The sequence below is a fragment of the Rhinichthys klamathensis genome, unplaced genomic scaffold, assembly GCF_029890125.1.
Source record: "Rhinichthys klamathensis goyatoka isolate OS25496 unplaced genomic scaffold, OSU_Roscu_1.1 h1tg000005l_1, whole genome shotgun sequence".
Taxonomy (NCBI): Eukaryota; Metazoa; Chordata; class Actinopteri; order Cypriniformes; family Leuciscidae; genus Rhinichthys; species Rhinichthys klamathensis.
Window position 1 is genome coordinate 838,080 of NW_026606558.1, and position 20,435 is coordinate 858,514.

At 39.4% G+C, this 20,435-nt stretch overlaps 2 protein-coding genes across 4 annotated transcripts in view; both read right to left on the minus strand.

Annotated features, from left to right (window-relative positions):
- The window catches only part of megf11 (multiple EGF-like-domains 11), a 153,435-nt gene that overhangs the window by 122,697 nt on the left and 10,303 nt on the right, over window positions 1-20,435 (minus strand). The gene's annotated exons all lie outside the window — the stretch shown is intronic.
- Window positions 1,164-19,528, minus strand: LOC130087436 (uncharacterized). Its single transcript, XM_056253732.1, has 18 exons — window positions 19,494-19,528; window positions 18,463-18,571; window positions 18,170-18,332; window positions 17,855-18,047; window positions 17,422-17,529; window positions 16,813-16,920; window positions 16,204-16,311; window positions 15,595-15,702; window positions 14,986-15,093; window positions 14,376-14,483; window positions 13,767-13,874; window positions 13,158-13,325; window positions 12,549-12,656; window positions 12,018-12,086; window positions 9,468-11,442; window positions 9,299-9,367; window positions 4,286-4,414; window positions 1,164-1,509 (listed from the first exon to the last, which is right to left on the minus strand). Exons 2-18 carry the CDS (start codon window positions 18,563-18,565, stop codon window positions 1,289-1,291), a joined length of 3,954 nt encoding a protein of 1,317 aa, XP_056109707.1. The 5' UTR covers window positions 18,566-18,571; window positions 19,494-19,528; the 3' UTR covers window positions 1,164-1,288.

Genomic DNA, 20,435 nt, shown 5'->3' on the forward strand with positions numbered 1-20,435 from the left:
ACTGGTTTCCATGTTGGATGGGGACCAACTTTATGACCATCACCTGTGGGGACCACCCTTTCTAAAGGTTCTAGAGGTATAAAAAAAATTAGGGATACTTACCATAGCTTTGATAACTTATACACGCCTTCAAATATCTGAATTGATGAAGTAATGATTTGACCATGCGCAATGGGGACCTTTGAAACATCCAGTGGACATGTCTTATAGGGACCTACTTTGCATAATATTTGCATAATTCACACAACCTCCCATTTGATTTGTGGGGACCTAATTTGCATAATTCACACAACCTCCCAATTGATTTAAGGGGACCTAATTTGCATAATTCACACAACCTCTTATTTGATTTGTGGGGACCTAGATAGAACAATAAGTATATCACTATTCGACAAATAATAGGCATTTATATAAAGTAAATCCTCAGATTGCATTTTTCCATTTGCCCTTAAAAATGGGTTGAATCTACAACCAAGCAGAATTAAAATATACAGTAGTACAAAACAACTTCGATTAGTTAATGTGGAGAGATAGTGAGGACTGCAAATGGTGCCAGTGATGCAAAGCTTCACTCTTGCATAGAATACCTATGGCTGGTTTCACAGACCTGGCTTAAGATAGTCTCAGACTAAAGTCCGTGTTTAAGCCTACGTTTGATTGGAATAGTAGTGTGATTGAAGTGGATTGTGTGTGAATGGAGAACTGCAACAAAGGATTGCATGCAAGTAGTGAATTTTTTTCTGGATATTTTCCAACCCATTTCATAACCACAAGTCAAACATTCAAACCATTCCACTTCAAAATATTCTTTCTATAATTGTAATTTTTCAGTCACCCTCCCAGCATCAGCTGCTACTCATTCACCTGATACTTATTTAAAAAATCTACTACTAATTGAGCTTCAATACATTAATTTACATTACAATGGCTGAATTCAACTTTTATTGAGTTCAACTTCACAAAATAACTCAAATGAAGTCATACCTCAAAACAAAGTCCTGATATTAAAAGTATAATATATATAACTTTCACACATGCTTCCTTTCACATACATGTGAATTTAAACAAACTACAACTTTAAAATAACTTTATTGTTCGACCAATGCTTTCCGACTGGTGGTCATCACAGTCATCATAAAACATATGGCAAACAATTTCAAATAAAGTTATTCTATAGCCTACACGTGTTTCTGTAGTTTTAAAGGGTTAGTAAACCCAAAAACATCTTTAACCTTTTAACATCTTTGAACAAAACCTGCCACGACAGAGTTGGATCTTCACATTATTATTATTTGCACTGGAATTTCTTTTTGTAAGCTGTAATACGATTATAAATGTAAAATTTTACAGTCTTCCAATCGCGGTTCTTAAGCGCTCCTGGTTCAGCTTTCAAACATTTTTCACAGTCACTCTTTGCTGGTACAGTGAGCGATGTGATGAATCGCTGCATGTGCCTTTCCACCGCCTGCACCTCTGTCTGCTGCCAGGGTGTCTTCTGGGTACTTTTACCTAAAAGTGGACAGAAAAAACTATTGAAATGAGAAAGTGTGTGTACTGGAATTCCAATCCAAAGTTCTAAATCCTATTATCAGTATTTATTAGGTCTGCCCTCTAATAGTTAACCACGATTTTATTAGTCGGTTAGTCGCAGGGAAAAAAAACCCCGCAGGAAATCACGCAGGCTGTGTCGGACAGATCAATAACGGCAGTCGGCAGGAAATCCAAACATTTGCCTATCAGTCATTGACCTTAAATATGGCTTATCTCTTGAAACATGCGAGTAGTATCAACCTTACAAGTCGCTCACTCTAATGTTAACCTGATAAATGTGTTATTATTAGACTCATATCTGTGCGTGTGTGGAAAGACGCTTTACATAGAGGAGCCGGCGCGATCATTTTACTTAAAATACTCTTGTCCTTTTATTCATATAGATAAGAGTAATGCAAACTGTAAAGGGTCAAATTTCATTTTCTATTATTTCTGTAAACTCACAATAACTAAAAAATGTTTTGCTTTTGTAAAATAATGAAAACAATAAGGATGTGCTTTCTGCTGTCTCAGTAAACTTGAGCGTCACAGAAATGAGCCGAAACTCAGCGTGTACTCACCTCACACACGATAAATATATCTATAGAAAGCTTGAAATGTCTGCTTTTAAAGGAACCAATTCAAGCGTAAAATAATTATTCTCATTATGTAATCCATATGAAACGTGCATATATGCGCGTCACTGCGGAGATGAGTCAGCATCGTTGACTTAATTTATTGGTAATGTTTTCGGCTGCAGAGATTACAATGTTTAGTAATGATGGTTCAATGTTTGCCAGTGCGCTGTGGAGCTTTATGTGCGCGCTTGAGCGCTGATTAGGCTTTGTATTATATAGGCAATTAAAGGCTCATTATTATTAGTTAAGGCTTATTAGTATAAAAATGTGATTAGTAGTCATTCATTTTAAACTATTAGTCAACTAGAAAAATCTTTAGTCAGCATCTATATTGCAAAACAAATTATTTGCACTCTATCTATAAATAGAATTACACTGTCAATCAAACAGTGATTTTTGCATTGTCACTTGGCCTGAAATGATCATTGGGGAAAAGGTAAATATATTAAGATCAATGTCTTGGCTGGAAGTTATTTTTATGCATCCATCCACTCAAACTTCTCCAGGAGATACCCTACGTTCACACCGCCGCCGCTCTGCCAGCGACGCCATGGAAATATTCGTGGACGCTCTGATGTAGATGAATACTTGGTCTTTTTTAAAACTATATTTAAAGGGGCCGCAAAGCAAACAAGCATGTCAATAGTTATTTTTGCAGAAAATTGATCAATGGAAAGAACTTAATTATAGTGACATTCCATTGATCAATTTGCTAATGAAATAAACCAATTAAAAGCTATTTGTGTGGTGTGGCTTTTGTGTTCATGGTTAAGTGCTATTCTAATTTGCATTCCCGCTGAAAAACAAGTGTTCTAGCGCAAAATTTTTGCCTATAAATAGTGTTGCGTGCCTTCTTATCAAATTCAAATGATCAATCTCTCCTCTATTTTGCTTGGGAAATAATGTGGTTGGAACCAAAAAGTTACAGGACTGCGTTCTCTGGAATCCTCTCAAACGGAGCACTTCTACATTACGATTGGTTGCTGCCGAACCGCGTCATTGCTCATTACCATAAATTTGACCTGATTTCAACTTCTCCTCGCCGCTCTCACCGTCCAAGACTCGCCGCCCTCTCCGGAGCTCGCCAGATAGTTATTCCTGATATTTCAATTATTAGAACAGCTACAGTTCCTACTCGTGCCACAAAGCACCTAGTAGATTCTAGAATCAACCAAGTAACCCTCTAAACAACTACTGATGGGTTCCTGAGCATTATGATATTGAAATTCATGTATAGAGGAACAATTTAGTTGCAAAGTGTTCAAATCGCTAACATTTTGGTGGAAACGTCTCAAAAAGGGAAACAGCAAAAAACAAAATCAGCATTTAGTGATCTGGTCTAACATCTGGGTATCAAAGTGCTCCTAAATTGTCTAATTTAGTCTTAAGCCTTGTTTATACTCGACGCGTCCGCACGAGCGCGAGTCTCCGCTGACTGCGCGCGCACCTCTCCAAACGGACGAGGCGTTTATACTTGACGCGCTCGCCGTTGTGCTATTCTGTGAAACGACAGGGGGCGACTCGGAGTAATTCTCCTCTAAACCACCAGGAATCAGCAGTGAAGAAGTAGTTTGCCGTTTATTAGTAGTTTATTAATTTCTGATTCATATAAAAAGAGTAATAAATGCAGTAGGTTTATTGCACTTTCACTGCATGTAAACTAGTAAACAACTGAAGCCTTATTGAAGAGTGTTTAAACCTTAATTTCATCAGCAGGGCTTAATTCTGCTATTGTAGGCTTATTTTGTAAATGTAAGCAGTTACTTTATACAAGTGCAAACTGGGTGCTTAATGTAAATGTGTTCCTATTCACAAAATGAGAGGCTTTTATGGTCGCCCATCAATACAAATGTCTCTGTGTATAGAAGGATCATAAACATGGTGGTACAGACATACCAGTTCGGCCAGATTCGGCTCGAAGTCGTTCATCTTCGGATGCGGCGCCACGCGCGATGTTACAAAAAGTGCTGTGCACACCGCCAGCCGAAATGGGGTCTCGCGCACCCAACGCGCACGACCGCCCACACCGCAATGACGTCATTTTTGCCGCGCGCACTTCGCGCTCTTGCGGACGCGTCGAGTATAAACAAGGCTTTAGAAATGTGTAAAGAGTTCACCTTTGGAAGAAGGCCTCACAGCACTGGCTCCTGAAGGCATCTCTTCATCTGATGGTGGTCTGCGTCTCTTGGGTGGTGGCGGCATGTCATTCCTCTCGGTAGGAGGAAGTGCCACCTCTGAAGATGGTTCTATAGAAAATAATCAAAGTTCAACATTTTCAGAAAGATATACACTTTAAATGTACTATAGAATGCTGATAATTGTTGTGTTACAAATTTATTAAATGTTTAATTTAGGTTCCAATAGAATGGTATATAAACTGAGAAAGTTTAGTAGACTGAATTTTGCATTTGAGTTATAAATGATTATATCAGAGTTTTCCAGCAAGAGATTCCTGCCAGTCCTGTTTCTCTCTATTGTAGGTTAAATTAGTCCGATTACTGAGACTCACTCTTTGGCTCAATCCCAATACACCCCTTGGCCCTAACCCCTCCGTTTTGCGCGTTCACGTCTAGGGGTAGGGTGTCCCGATTCTTGTTGAGATCGAGGGGTAGGGCTAAGGGGTAGGGCTACATAGCCCTTGAAACGGAGATTTCTTAGAGGCACACTCCAAACGGAGGGCTACGAGATGGTTCACAGAATGCATCGCGAATCACCGCGAGATGGGTTCGCAAACGGTTAAACATTTAAATTTAGCCCCAGATGACACCACCATGCAATTTAATTACTCTTATAATAATAATAATAGAGTGATTTGAATTAAGAAATTGTATAATAAATTACCTTTCCGAAACAGAAAAGACATACATTGAGGAAGGAATGTTATAATGTTATAATGAATGTTATATCATCATGTTTCCTCAAAGTTAAGAGCAGCTGCGCTGATTGTCAGTCGTTGTCATGTAGAAATCCTGTAAAAACTCTGTAACGTCAGAGCCATCGCCGACGACTGATGATGTATCGGGTTCATGAAGGGTTGTTCCATTTCGCAGGGGAATATTTCAACCCCATGGCCCTTGTAACTCTGTTTTAAGGGCCAAGGGGTACACTCGAAAACAAGGGGTAGGGGCAAGGGGTGAATTAGGATTGAGCCTTTGTCTTTAAATGGCTCTAGGAGCCCGTTCCAGTCGTTAAATAGTCAGGCTGAGTGGATTATCACCTATGCATCTGAATCACACTGCTATGCTGATGAGATCAGGGCTGGGGAATTTCCGTTAACGAGCAGACTTCCATACTTCATTTACATGCTTTGTTTTAGAGTGTCTCCACCTCTTGTAAATCCCTCCCCCTTGAAAAGGCATATAGACTACAAGGTACACTGGCTTAATTAGACTAGACTGGGATGACTACAGCGATGCACAGCGAGTTCTCAAAGAATCCTGCTTGAAAGATGTCCCAATGTCTCCTGGTCTCTGCTTCGACAATACACTGTGTTATTACACTTATGCACTAATTATTTAAAATCATTAAAGTACAATAAACCCTAAACCTGTGCAATTCTTCATTATTGCAAGTATAATTGAACTGCATCTTTACAGCAGACTAGTGTTGCACGATATACCGATACTAGAAAGGTATCGCGATACCCAGCTATTAAAATCGGAACGATATGAAATTTTATTAGTACCGGTACTTTAAGAGTGACATCACTCTAAACAATAAGAGCAGTATTTCTTTATTTTGCGTCGATGTGTGACAGTCGGAGTCAGGACGTGTGTGCAGAGCTCTGCTTCCACTGTTTACATTCACTAAACAACGAAAGCAGAACAGTAAAATACACTCACCGGCCACTTTATTAGGTACACCTGTCCAACTGCTCGTTAACACTTAATTTCTAAGCAGCCAATCACATGGCGGCAACTCAGTGCATTTAGGCATGTAGACATGGTCAAGACAATCTCCTGCAGTTCAAACCGAGCATCAGTATGGGGAAGAAAGGTGATTTGAGTGACTTTGAACGTGGCATGATTGATGGTGCCAGAAGGGCTGGTCTGAGTATTTCAGAAACTGCTAATCTACTGGGATTTTCACGCACAACCATCTCTAGGGTTTACAGAGAATGGTCCAAAAAATAAAAAACATCCAGTGAGCGGCAGTTCTGTGGGCGGAAATGCCTTGTTGATGCCAGAGGTCAGAGGAGAATGGCCAGACTGGTTCGAGCTGATAGAAGGGCAACAGTGACTGAAATAACCACTCGTTACAACCGAGGTATGCAGCAAAGCATTTGTGAAGCCACAACACGCACAACCTTGAGGCGGATGGGCTACAACAGCAGAATACTCCACCGGGTACCACTCATCTCCACTACAAATAGGAAAAAGAGGCTACAATTTGCAAGAGGTCACCAAAATTGAACAGTTGAAGACTGGAAAAATGTTGCCTGGTCTGATGAGTCTCGATTTCTGTTGAGACATTCAGATGTTAGAGTCAGAATTTGGCGTAAACAGAATGAGAACATGGAACCATCATGCCTTGTTACCACTGTGCAGGCTGGTGGTGTTGGTGTAATGATGTGGGGGATGTTTTCCTGGCACACTTTAGGCCCCTTAGTGCCAATTGGGCATCGTTTAAATGCCACGGCCTACCTGAGCATTGTTTCTGACCATGTCCATCCCTTTATGGCCACCATGTACCCATCCTCTGATGGCTACTTCCACCATGTCACAAAGCTCTAATCATTTCAAATTGGTTTCTTGAACATGACAATGAGTTCACTGTACTAAAATGGCCTCCACAGTCACCAGATCTCAACCCAATAGAGCATCTTTGGGATGTGGTGGAACGGGAGATTCGCATCATGGATGTGCAGCCGACAAATCTGCGGCAACTGTGTGATGCCATCATGTCAATATGGACCAAACTCCCTGAGGAATGCTTCCAGCACCTTGTTGAATCTATGCCACGAAGAATTGAGGCAGTTCTGAAGGCAAAAGGGGGTCCAACCCGTTACTAGCATGGGGTACCTAATAAAGTGGCCGGTGAGTGTATATACGCACAGTGAAACATGCATGATGAGAAAAAGCGCGGGACATGCTCGCGCTGCCGAGCTCAGACCTGAAGAGCGCACACACGCCTTTCACACAGCATGCGATCGCCACTTCAGTTCTCTTTCGTGGATTATTTGGATTGAATAATCAAAATTCTAGGTAAAAATGTACATCCTGATGAGTATTCACGTAAACACAGTCGGGTATGTCTTTAGTGAATGTAAACCATTTGTAAAAATAAATCATATGTGTTCCATTGGGTAGCCTACGTGCAGGTCTTAAAGGGCCGGACCAGCAGCCTAATATTCTGTGTAATTAATGTTGATGAAACAACAGAAAATAGAGAATCACCCAATGCTTGACTGAATAAATGTATCTATTTATTAAGAATCAGTCTATAGTTAATTTATAGAGTGAAGACTTTATTTTTTTCAGCTACAGTACTAGGTTTATTTAACAGTAGCATTCAAAAAAGAAATGAAGCACTGTTTATTTTATTTGTCTCTATTGTTTGTAATTTGCTTTTTTGCTTATTTTAAATAACAAAAATAGAATTAAATATCTGTATTGTCATTATAAAATTACATTTAAAATATATTAAATAACTCATTTCATGAAATATTTTGGTCATCCCAACCTGTTCAGAATTGTGAAAGGTTAGCAAATGTTAAAGGGATACTCCACTTTTTTTGGAAATAGGCTCATTTTACAACTCCCCCAGAGTTAAACTGTTCAGTTTTACCGTTTTTGAATCCATTCAGCCGATCTCCGGTTCTGGCGGTACCACTTTTAGCATAGCTTAGCATACATCATTGGAGTGGACAAGACCATTAGCATTTCTAAAAAAAAAAATGACCCAAAGAGTTTCGATATTTTCTAGGCTGATATGGCTTGGAACTATACTCTCATTCCTGCGTAATAATCAAGAAACTTTACTGCCGTACCATGAGTGCAGCAGGCGTAATGATATGACACAGCGCCTGAAAATAGGCTACCTTCCGTCAACACAACGGAACTATTTTCAGGCACTGCGTTATATCATTACGCCTGCTGCTCTCGTGGTACGGCAGTGACGTTTCTTGATTATTACGCAGGAATGAGAGTATAGTTCCTAGCCATATCAGCCTAGAAAATCACAACTTTACATTTTCCGTCGGTCTTAGTCCACGATGTAACTACAGAAGAGTCAAGTTTTAAATAGGAAAAATATCGAAACTCTTTGGTCATTTTTTTTTTTAGAAATGCTAATGGTCTTGTCCACTTCAATGATGTATGCTAAGCTATGCTAAAAGTGGTACCGCCAGAACCGGAGATCGGCTGAATGGATTCAAAAACGGTAAAACTCAACAGTTTAACTCTGGGGGAGTTGTAAAATGAGCCTATTTCCAAAAAAAAGTGGAGTATCCCTTTAACATGATTGATAATAATGCCAATGTTGCAAACATCTTTGTAAGGACGTACACACGGGCACTTGCTAATTATTATTATTATTATTATTATATTTAATAAAGGGAAGGTAATGGTAAAAAAAGCATTGAAGGAACACATTTTAAATCTTAAACTTTATAAAACAATGAATTGTAAGTTCTGTCATATTTTTCGATCGATATCGAGGTATTTTAGTCTGGTATCGTATCGAAGTCATAATTTTGGTATCGTGACAACACTACAGCAGACATTTAATCAAACAATAAGCTCAAGCTAACTAAGACATGAAATAAAATGGTTAAATACTCAATCTGACATGGTTCGTTTAGTGCCATGACACAACCAACACGAGAAGAGAGCGGATCAGCTAGCATTTTACGACAAATTTGCACCTTTCTCTTATGAAAAATTATTTTTATGGTAGTAAACTCCACAAAAAATATTCACTCCAGAATAAATGTTTAGTGTAAGACATTTTGAAGAATAGCTTGGAGGCATTTGATTCAGTACACAATGAGCAGTTTCGTAAAAAACGTTTGTTCAGCATACTGAAGAATCTTTTTTAAATGTTGGCTATGATGTTTCTTCACAAGTTAAGTGACTGAAAACTATGAATAACTGCAAAATCTAGTAGTGTATTTTGAAAGTAATACAAACCGTCAACAGTAGATGAACAGTGTCCCTCTTGTATGCTCCCGTCTTCCTCATCACAGTCAATAACTTTTTCTGTGGAAGTTCAAAGTACAGCTTAGCAATGGTAAACCACATGGTATATGAATAGATGGTAAACAGAAAAATCAAACAAAAGTCAAATAAAATACCACACCATCAGGAGCTATCCCAATTTCATCCAAGTTCTTGCCATGGAACTCAGCTAATCTTCCTTGCTCAAGAGCCATTAGAACTTTGCTGATCTTGGCAAGTTGCAGGGTCTTCTCAGGGAGACGATAGAACTCACGATGGATTCTTATGTCGTGTCCAAGAAAGTTTGCCAGCTGGTCCATCTCTGTGTCAGTCATATTCAGCACGGTTGAAAGTGTTGCGGCATGCTTTCGCAGTCTTGTAGATGTCAGTGACTTGGGACACTTTGCGCCACACACCTTAGCAAAGCCACGGAGGCAGTCTGACCCTCGAAAATGTGTCATGGCTTCTGGTCTTGCAAACATATAGGGATTGTCTTTCAGAACCCCACAAGCCTCTCTCTGCTTAACAAGGATTTCTAAGGCAGATAGCATTTTTGGAGTCAGAAGAATTGGAACTGGTCGACCACGCTTTCCCCTTGTGATAACCCTTGTGAAGTGTCTGCAGAGTTTTTTTTCCACTTCAGAGAGTGCCCAGTCCACATCTTCATGTGGATCAGAAGTGTCTCTTGATAGAAATGCAGACAAAGGCATGCTCGAAACCTCTCCTTCCCTGCGGCGGTTAAAGAGAATCATCTGGGCTAGACACACCTTTGCCAGATCCATCCAGGCTTTAGTAGAGGGACTTTCAGAGAGTGTTTTGAACCACTTGTCTTGCACTTCACTGAGATAAGTATGCATTTTCTGGACGTCTTCGGTAAAGGGCATGATAGTGGGCACATTCCACTTTGCTTCACTGATGTTCCTCAATGCTGTAGCCGAGATCATCTCGTTCCACTTGCTCTCATGGACTTCTAGAAACTCACTGGCGTTCTTTACAAGCTGTTTGTCATTTGAGATTAATCCCTGAGCTTTTAAGAGTTTGCTCACTTTAACCAGGGAATTCCCAAGCTTGTTTGCAAGCGATGGAATCATGAACTTGTCCGTTTCACTGTCATACCCACACGTATACTTCACAGCTTTGACAGTCTCCATGTACTTCTTTGGATTTACACAATCTTCCATCGTTTTTAACGAGGTGACTCTCCTCGCCTTGTGAATCAACCTTCCCAATTCTCGCATCTTCTCCCGCACATACTGTTTATTTTTGGCTGATAGCCCTCCTTTGTTCAACAAGTGCTGCCCAATTTCAGTAATTACTCTGTCATTTTTTATTATATCTGTGATTGGGTCAGGAGTCATGGCACTGATTACTCCCCACAGTTGTTTGGTCATGTTTGAAGGCACAGGACCTGTGTATGTACACATGGACTGAACACGGTTTTTTCCTGGTTTGGGGGGGACTGACTGAGGTTTAAGTCTACAAGAACGCATATGACGCCACAGGACCTTTCTTGTAAAAAGTCCTTGACAGTACGCACAATGCATAAAATCATCTCCCTGCGCTTTTTTAGGTGGTCGTTTAAATGGCACCAGTTCCCCCTTTCCTGATTCCATAACAGCAGCATTGTGGGCATAGTTCCCTTTGTTGCGAATATAATCCAGCTGTTTTTTTCTCTCTTTTGAACCTTTTGGAAAGCTTAGAGCTCTAGCCACATCAGATGTATTTGCATGTGAACTTTCTAGATGCCTTGCCATCTTAGCGTAAGGTTTGGAGCAATACAAGCAGTAATGTCTCTTGTTATACACTCTACCGCCATCTCTTTTTTGGTATGCATTAACAAATACGCAGTCTGAACTGGGCTCTTCTACTGTTTCAGATGTTTTAGATGTAAGGCTGTGCATTTTGTCTGACGTTGTTGTGTCACAGTCAGGGGAGCTTACAGAGGCAGATTCATTCATATCCAGTTCATCAAGAAGCTGATGCTTTGTTGGGTTCAGTGTAAGGCTAACATCACTGTCACTGTCACTGTTGGAAGTGGTATCTGGGACATAATTATCTGAACTCTCTGGTGTAGAATCAAAGAGCTCACCAGAATCTTGAAGATCCATGTCTTTCATCTTAAATGAAAAAAAATATATATTAAAAAGTTAATTAGAAATAGGTAGAACTGCTGCATTTAATTAATTGATCATTAACAGACATAAATTGGCAACTATTGTGATAATCAATGTACTGTTCAAGTATTGTTTTGTTTTAAATTTACAAGTTACATGTGATGATTTGCTGCTTCTTACTGTTTGTTATACTAAAGTTCTTAAGTGTAATAAAACGTTTTGGGCAGTTGATCTGACAAAAATAAGGACATCTGATGGGTTTTGGGTTTAATGTAAAGGGGATGCAAATTTTTGATTCTCTGATATTTTGTAGTCAAAATGATTTATCACATAAGAATATATTAATTACATAAATTAATTGATATTGCCTTCATATCCAAACACCTTAATCATATGTAAAGAGTGAGCAGAGCGAGCTTCCATAGGAATGAACTCAAATTATGAATGCCCGTGCAGTCGTGCACATTTAACTTTCGCTTTTAAATTATCGAGGATTTTAAAATTTAAAAGAGAGAAAAACTCCAACGTGTGCATGTAAACATAGCCATTGAATCTCTTGTTGCGACTTGAGAACTTACCATGATACTTTTAGTCCGTCTCAGTCTTGGTACAAAAATGTCATTTTCATTTCGGAGCTGTATCACAATCTGTAAAAAGAAAAGAGTATATAAACAACATTTTACATTATTACAGTATTTGAAATGTAAAAATAAAAAGCGCAAGAAAAAAAATAAAATTACTGTCCAGCAAACCTTGCTCGCACACATCTGGATTAAAACCAGCTTCATGGGGACCTTTCACACACAACGTTATAGTTCCTTATGGGGACCAGTTTCATCAAATTCAAAACACAGGTTTGAGCTCAAACACTGACTGAAAGTGTGTTGTGGGGACGTCGTGAGTGTCCATTTTAATGCAACAATTAACGCAGAAAAAAATCCTCTTGAAGGATAAAACTGGCCCTAAATACTCCACTGCCACTAATCTACTGGACACATGTCCTGAAACGGTTTAATGTACTAATTTACAGCAGATACGCATCAAAATATGCTTACAAATCACTACACCATGACAAAAACCTAAATCTTTAGTGATGAATGTGAACGTACCTGTTGAGGAGAGTTGATTTGAGCAGATTCATCATCCATCTGAGTCTCTGACTGGAGAGAAGGATCAGAGTTACTCGCTGTGCTGGTATTAACAGGAGCGCTGGTCATCTGTAAGAGACAACATTCAAAATGACAAGATGTTAGATCATGGAAACACAAGAGAGAAATCTGAAGCAGATACCACATGGTTTGAGAATGAGAGACAAATCAACTACATCTAAAACATGCATTCCTGTCCAGTCCAACTCTGTGTGCGCTCACACACATCTGGATTAAAACCGGCTTCATGGGGACCTTTCACACACAACGTTATAGTTCCTTATGGGGACCAGTTTCATCAAATTCAAAACACAGGTTTGAGCTCAAACACTGACTGAAAGTGTGTTGTGGGGACGTCGTGAGTGTCCATTTTAATGCAACAATTAACGCAGAAAAAAATCCTCTTGAAGGATAAAACTGGCCCTAAATACTCCACTGCCACTAATCTACTGGACACATGTCCTAAAACGGTTTAATGTACTAATTTACAGCAGATACGCATCAAAATATGCTTACAAATCACTACACCATGACAAAAACCTAAATCTTTAGTGATGAATGTGAACGTACCTGTTGAGGAGAGTTGATTTGAGCAGATTCATCATCCATCTGAGTCTCTGACTGGAGAGAAGGATCAGAGTTACTCGCTGTGCTGGTATTAACAGGAGCGCTGGTCATCTGTAAGAGACAACATTCAAAATGACAAGATGTTAGATCATGGAAACACAAGAGAGAAATCTGAAGCAGATACCACATGGTTTGAGAATGAGAGACAAATCAACTACATCTAAAACATGCATTCCTGTCCAGTCCAACTCTGTGTGCGCTCACACACATCTGGATTAAAACCGGCTTCATGGGGACCTTTCACACACAACGTTATAGTTCCTTATGGGGACCAGTTTCATCAAATTCAAAACACAGGTTTGAGCTCAAACACTGACTGAAAGTGTGTTGTGGGGACGTCGTGAGTGTCCATTTTAATGCAACAATTAACGCAGAAAAAAATCCTCTTGAAGGATAAAACTGGCCCTAAATACTCCACTGCCACTAATCTACTGGACACATGTCCTAAAACGGTTTAATGTACTAATTTACAGCAGATACGCATCAAAATATGCTTACAAATCACTACACCATGACAAAAACCTAAATCTTTAGTGATGAATGTGAACGTACCTGTTGAGGAGAGTTGATTTGAGCAGATTCATCATCCATCTGAGTCTCTGACTGGAGAGAAGGATCAGAGTTACTCGCTGTGCTGGTATTAACAGGAGCGCTGGTCATCTGTAAGAGACAACATTCAAAATGACAAGATGTTAGATCATGGAAACACAAGAGAGAAATCTGAAGCAGATACCACATGGTTTGAGAATGAGAGACAAATCAACTACATCTAAAACATGCATTCCTGTCCAGTCCAACTCTGTGTGCGCTCACACACATCTGGATTAAAACCGGCTTCATGGGGACCTTTCACACACAACGTTATAGTTCCTTATGGGGACCAGTTTCATCAAATTCAAAACACAGGTTTGAGCTCAAACACTGACTGAAAGTGTGTTGTGGGGACGTCGTGAGTGTCCATTTTAATGCAACAATTAACGCAGAAAAAAATCCTCTTGAAGGATAAAACTGGCCCTAAATACTCCACTGCCACTAATCTACTGGACACATGTCCTAAAACGGTTTAATGTACTAATTTACAGCAGATACGCATCAAAATATGCTTACAAATCACTACACCATGACAAAAACCTAAATCTTTAGTGATGAATGTGAACGTACCTGTTGAGGAGAGTTGATTTGAGCAGATTCATCATCCATCTGAGTCTCTGACTGGAGAGAAGGATCAGAGTTACTCGCTGTGCTGGTATTAACAGGAGCGCTGGTCATCTGTAAGAGACAACATTCAAAATGACAAGATGTTAGATCATGGAAACACAAGAGAGAAATCTGAAGCAGATACCACATGGTTTGAGAATGAGAGACAAATCAACTACATCTAAAACATGCATTCCTGTCCAGTCCAACTCTGTGTGCGCTCACACACATCTGGATTAAAACCGGCTTCATGGGGACCTTTCACACACAACGTTATAGTTCCTTATGGGGACCAGTTTCATCAAATTCAAAACACAGGTTTGAGCTCAAACACTGACTGAAAGTGTGTTGTGGGGACGTCGTGAGTGTCCATTTTATTGCAACAATTAACGCAGAAAAAAAATCCTCTTGAAGGATAAAACTGGCCCTAAATACTCCACTGCCACTAATCTACTGGACACATGTCCTAAAACGGTTTAATGTACTAATTTACAGCAGATACGCATCAAAATATGCTTACAAATCACTACACCATGACAAAAACCTAAATCTTTAGTGATGAATGTGAACGTACCTGTTGAGGAGAGTTGATTTGAGCAGATTCATCATCCATCTGAGTCTCTGACTGGAGAGAAGGATCAGAGTTACTCGCTGTGCTGGTATTAACAGGAGCGCTGGTCATCTGTAAGAGACAACATTCAAAATGACAAGATGTTAGATCATGGAAACACAAGAGAGAAATCTGAAGCAGATACCACATGGTTTGAGAATGAGAGACAAATCAACTACATCTAAAACATGCATTCCTGTCCAGTCCAACTCTGTGTGCGCTCACACACATCTGGATTAAAACCGGCTTCATGGGGACCTTTCACACACAACGTTATAGTTCCTTATGGGGACCAGTTTCATCAAATTCAAAACACAGGTTTGAGCTCAAACACTGACTGAAAGTGTGTTGTGGGGACGTCGTGAGTGTCCATTTTAATGCAACAATTAACGCAGAAAAAAATCCTCTTGAAGGATAAAACTGGCCCTAAATACTCCACTGCCACTAATCTACTGGACACATGTCCTAAAACGGTTTAATGTACTAATTTACAGCAGATACGCATCAAAATATGCTTACAAATCACTACACCATGACAAAAACCTAAATCTTTAGTGATGAATGTGAACGTACCTGTTGAGGAGAGTTGATTTGAGCAGATTCATCATCCATCTGAGTCTCTGACTGGAGAGAAGGATCAGAGTTACTCGCTGTGCTGGTATTAACAGGAGCGCTGGTCATCTGTAAGAGACAACATTCAAAATGACAAGATGTTAGATCATGGAAACACAAGAGAGAAATCTGAAGCAGATACCACATGGTTTGAGAATGAGAGACAAATCAACTACATCTAAAACATGCATTCCTGTCCAGTCCAACTCTGTGTGCGCTCACACACATCTGGATTAAAACCGGCTTCATGGGGACCTTTCACACACAACGTTATAGTTCCTTATGGGGACCAGTTTCATCAAATTCAAAACACAGGTTTGAGCTCAAACACTGACTGAAAGTGTGTTGTGGGGACGTCGTGAGTGTCCATTTTAATGCAACAATTAACGCAGAAAAAAATCCTCTTGAAGGATAAAACTGGCCCTAAATACTCCACTGCCACTAATCTACTGGACACATGTCCTAAAACGGTTTAATGTACTAATTTACAGCAGATACGCATCAAAATATGCTTACAAATCACTACACCATGACAAAAACCTAAATCTTTAGTGATGAATGTGAACGTACCTGTTGAGGAGAGTTGATTTGAGCAGATTCATCATCCATCTGAGTCTCTGACTGGAGAGAAGGATCAGAGTTACTCGCTGTGCTGGTATTAACAGGAGCGCTGGTCATCTGTAAGAGACAACATTCAAAATGACAAGATGTTAGATCATGGAAACACAAGAGAGAAATCTGAAGCAGATACCACATGGTTTGAGAATGAGAGACAAATCAACTACATCTAAAACATGCATTCCTGTCCAGTCCAACTCTGTGTGCGCTCACACACATCTGGATTAAAACCGGCTTCATGGGGACCTTTCACACACAACGTTATAGTTCCTTATGGGGACCAGTTTCATCAAATTCAAAACACAGGTTTGAGCTCAAACACTGACTGAAAGTGTGTTGTGGGGACGTCGTGAGTGTCCATTTTAATGCAACAATTAACGCAGAAAAAAATCCTCTTGAAGGATAAAACTGGCCCTAAATACTCCACTGCCACTAATCTACTGGACACATGTCCTAAAACGGTTTAATGTACTAATTTACAGCAGATACGCATCAAAATATGCTTACAAATCACTACACCATGACAAAAACCTAAATCTTTAGTGATGAATGTGAACGTACCTGTTGAGGAGAGTTGATTTGAGCAGATTCATCATCCATCTGAGTCTCTGACTGGAGAGAAGGATCAGAGTTACTCGCTGTGCTGGTATTAACAGGAGCGCTGGTCATCTGTAAGAGACAACATTCAAAATGACAAGATGTTAGATCATGGAAACACAAGAGAGAAATCTGAAGCAGATACCACATGGTTTGAGAATGAGAGACAAATCAACTACATCTAAAACATGCATTCCTGTCCAGTCCAACTCTGTGTGCGCTCACACACATCTGGATTAAAACCGGCTTCATGGGGACCTTTCACACACAACGTTATAGTTCCTTATGGGGACCAGTTTCATCAAATTCAAAACACAGGTTTGAGCTCAAACACTGACTGAAAGTGTGTTGTGGGGACGTCGTGAGTGTCCATTTTAATGCAACAATTAACGCAGAAAAAAATCCTCTTGAAGGATAAAACTGGCCCTAAATACTCCACTGCCACTAATCTACTGGACACATGTCCTAAAACGGTTTAATGTACTAATTTACAGCAGATACGCATCAAAATATGCTTACAAATCACTACACCATGACAAAAACCTAAATCTTTAGTGATGAATGTGAACGTACCTGTTGAGGAGAGTTGATTTGAGCAGATTCATCATCCATCTGAGTCTCTGACTGGAGAGAAGGATCAGAGTTACTCGCTGTGCTGGTATTAACAGGAGCGCTGGTCATCTGTAAGAGACAACATTCAAAATGACAAGATGTTAGATCATGGAAACACAAGAGAGAAATCTGAAGCAGATACCACATGGTTTGAGAATGTGAAACATTCATTTTACATAGTTAATTATTGGTTTTTTTTTGTGATTATATTTCACCCATTAGTTGCAACATGGTCATTGTATGCCACATTGGATATGGATATAATTTATTGGAATAGACATCAATTAGATTCATAGATTTCTAATAGATCAAATTATAATCCATTCAACCAACTTGTTTGCCACATGTTGCCAAAATATGAGCTATTTTGTCCACAGTGTGCTTTGCAACATACTTGTGTTCTCCATGGGTAGTTTTCTCCTCCATAATCATAGGCAATTTCTTCTCCTTCTTTAATGTCATCCAGGGCAAACAGACAAAGGTGAGGCTTTCCATTGACGTCAATTTTCTTCATCTTACAATTTGGATGTTTGTGACAATCATTAACGATCCGCCCATACGATCCATCTTCTCTTGACGCATCAATACTTAAATATGAAACCATGAGAAAAGGATGATTACAAGTACTACAATATACCACCACAAATCAGTTTATTTTTACTATCTTTTTGCATAAGGAATATAGCTTTGGTACAACTTGACTTCTTACCACCATGTTTTCCCTCGCCACTTGAAATCAAACATAAATGCAGCACAGGATGCGTGGTAACGTTTTCTTCTTCTCTGCAGTTCTGCATCATTTATCATATCTCCCCTGTACTCAACAACAAAATCACCTTTGCAAAAGTCACCCTTTGCAAATAGACCACGTCCTGCAAAATACAGATTTTTTCTGATTAACAGATTTTTACAGATTTCAGGTCTGATTAATGTGCTCATAAGATTATGGTTAGGACATGCATATCTTGGTAAATATTGAATGATAAAATCACACCACCTTACCTTTCACTGCATTGATATACTTCACATCTAATTTGAATGTTTTGTCAGTCTTTGAAACAACATGATGCATGGCATCCTTAAGGGGGCTGATTCGTGGTGGCATTTCAAACTGAGAGGAAAAAAATAGTGTGAAAAAAATTACACTGAAAATGGGGACACATGCAGAATTCAACTAGCATGTTCAATAAGTAGCCTAGATAAGAATGTTATTGTAATGTTACTGCATTACAATGATATTGTATGTATCAATGTAAGACAAGAAATCTGAACTCTACAATATAATATCATCAGATTTATTGACTGGCACAATGCTAGCCTTGCGGGCATAAACTCACCATTTTCACTCAGGCTCTAATCTCTCACAAAACCAACATCTGTAAAATCCCAGGTAGCCTTGGCAATTATTTAACTATTCATTTGGTCCTTAACCTAACTAAGTTACTCTTTTGAACGAGCTCACCATACAAACCCCAGTTTATTTTAACTACAGTCATAATTAAAACTAAGTTTATTCATTTATTCTTTTAAAGCTACTTTCCATGTCAGTTTTTGTTTTATTTTAGCCTAACGTTACTTCATTTCTCTGTGAAGCACTTTAGTCAAGATCTGTGGCTTGTATATGTTGCCTATGAGTTCATTTAAATGTAAAAACAATTTCTGATCAGTCAAACATAAGTGCTAACGTATATAATTATATATATATATATATATATATATATATGCCTATAAAACATATCTTTAATTTAAAGTATAAAATAAGCCACCGTCCAACGCAAACTAGACAGAGAAACAAACTTAATAACCGAATCCCTCCATTAGCAATCAGTCAGACTAGACGACACTTTTCAGTTAAAATTAAGTCCTTAACATTAAATTGTATGATTATGTGATCGCTTATTGGAAAAACAGAGAAAATGTCAGGCCACACTTACCGTTAGCCTCAACAATTAGCACTAACATTAACTAGCTAGCCCGCTGCCTAATCTAATTAACCTAACAGTTAACTTAATTGGTTTAATATATGTGCTTACCTTGAGCTTCACTTTTATCCTCTGTAGAAGTTCAGATCCTTAGTTGGCATCTACAGTAAATAATCTTCTTTGTCCTCCATGTGAAGTAACGTTATCAATTTAATACTTGTATTTTCAAGTTGCTGTCGAACTCCTTCCTAACGAGGACCCGGAAGTGGGCGGTACCCAACCATAATTGGAAAATGTGTGTGTGGAAAAGTGAGTGCATTACCAGCCAAAAATGTTTGGGGGCGCAGCAGAGCTCCCGCTACACACACGCATACTACCTGATAATCATGTGTTATGGGCCAATGCTAAAACTCCGCCCAGAACCTTCAGAACAGTTCCACTATCCAATTAAATGGGTTACCCTTATGGGGACCTGATTTTTGGTCCCCACAACGCAAGAGGTCCCCATTAGGTGACTGTGTAAACAGATTCTTGTCCCCACAAAGTGATGATTACCAGAACACACACACACACACACACACACACACACACACACACACACACACACACACAATCAGTATGCATTAACACAAGCATTTCAGAACTGGGCTGAGCGTGACGTAAAATGTGAGAATTCATTAGGAACAAATAGTAGAACATCTTAGAAGAATCATCTTAGGAACATTATTACAGTCTTCTGCGAAGTGAGGTAGTGCGATTAATCTCACACCTCTTCCAACACCGCGGCTTCCTCCACACAGGTCATTACGAGGGGTCCCTCACCACACACAGGCAAACAAATGAGCCATTACCGCCATCACTCAGGCTCCAATTAAACAACCCATGCAGCCCCTGCTCCTCACAATCACTGCCAATTAAAGCCCAACTGTGTGAATTCCAACATCACTAATTACATGAACGTGATAGAACTTTCTCACATTCCTCTCTAAAATTAATTTCAAATATTGTTCAAAATTAATGATTAAATGTACCCTGCCCAAGGTAAACCACTCT

Bases quoted from the DNA above. Each gene is read 5' to 3' on its own strand.
- LOC130087436 (XM_056253732.1), bottom strand. From the start codon at position 18,565: ATGCCACCACGAATCAGCCCCCTTAAGGATGCCATGCATCATGTTGTT. The intron at 12,657-13,157 runs GTACGTTCACAT...TGTCTCTTACAG, and splicing joins AAATCAACTCTCCTCAACAG to ATGACCAGCGCTCCTGTTAA. The intron at 1,510-4,285 runs GTGAACTCTTTA...GTCCACTTTTAG, and splicing joins TGTGAGGCCTTCTTCCAAAG to GTAAAAGTACCCAGAAGACA.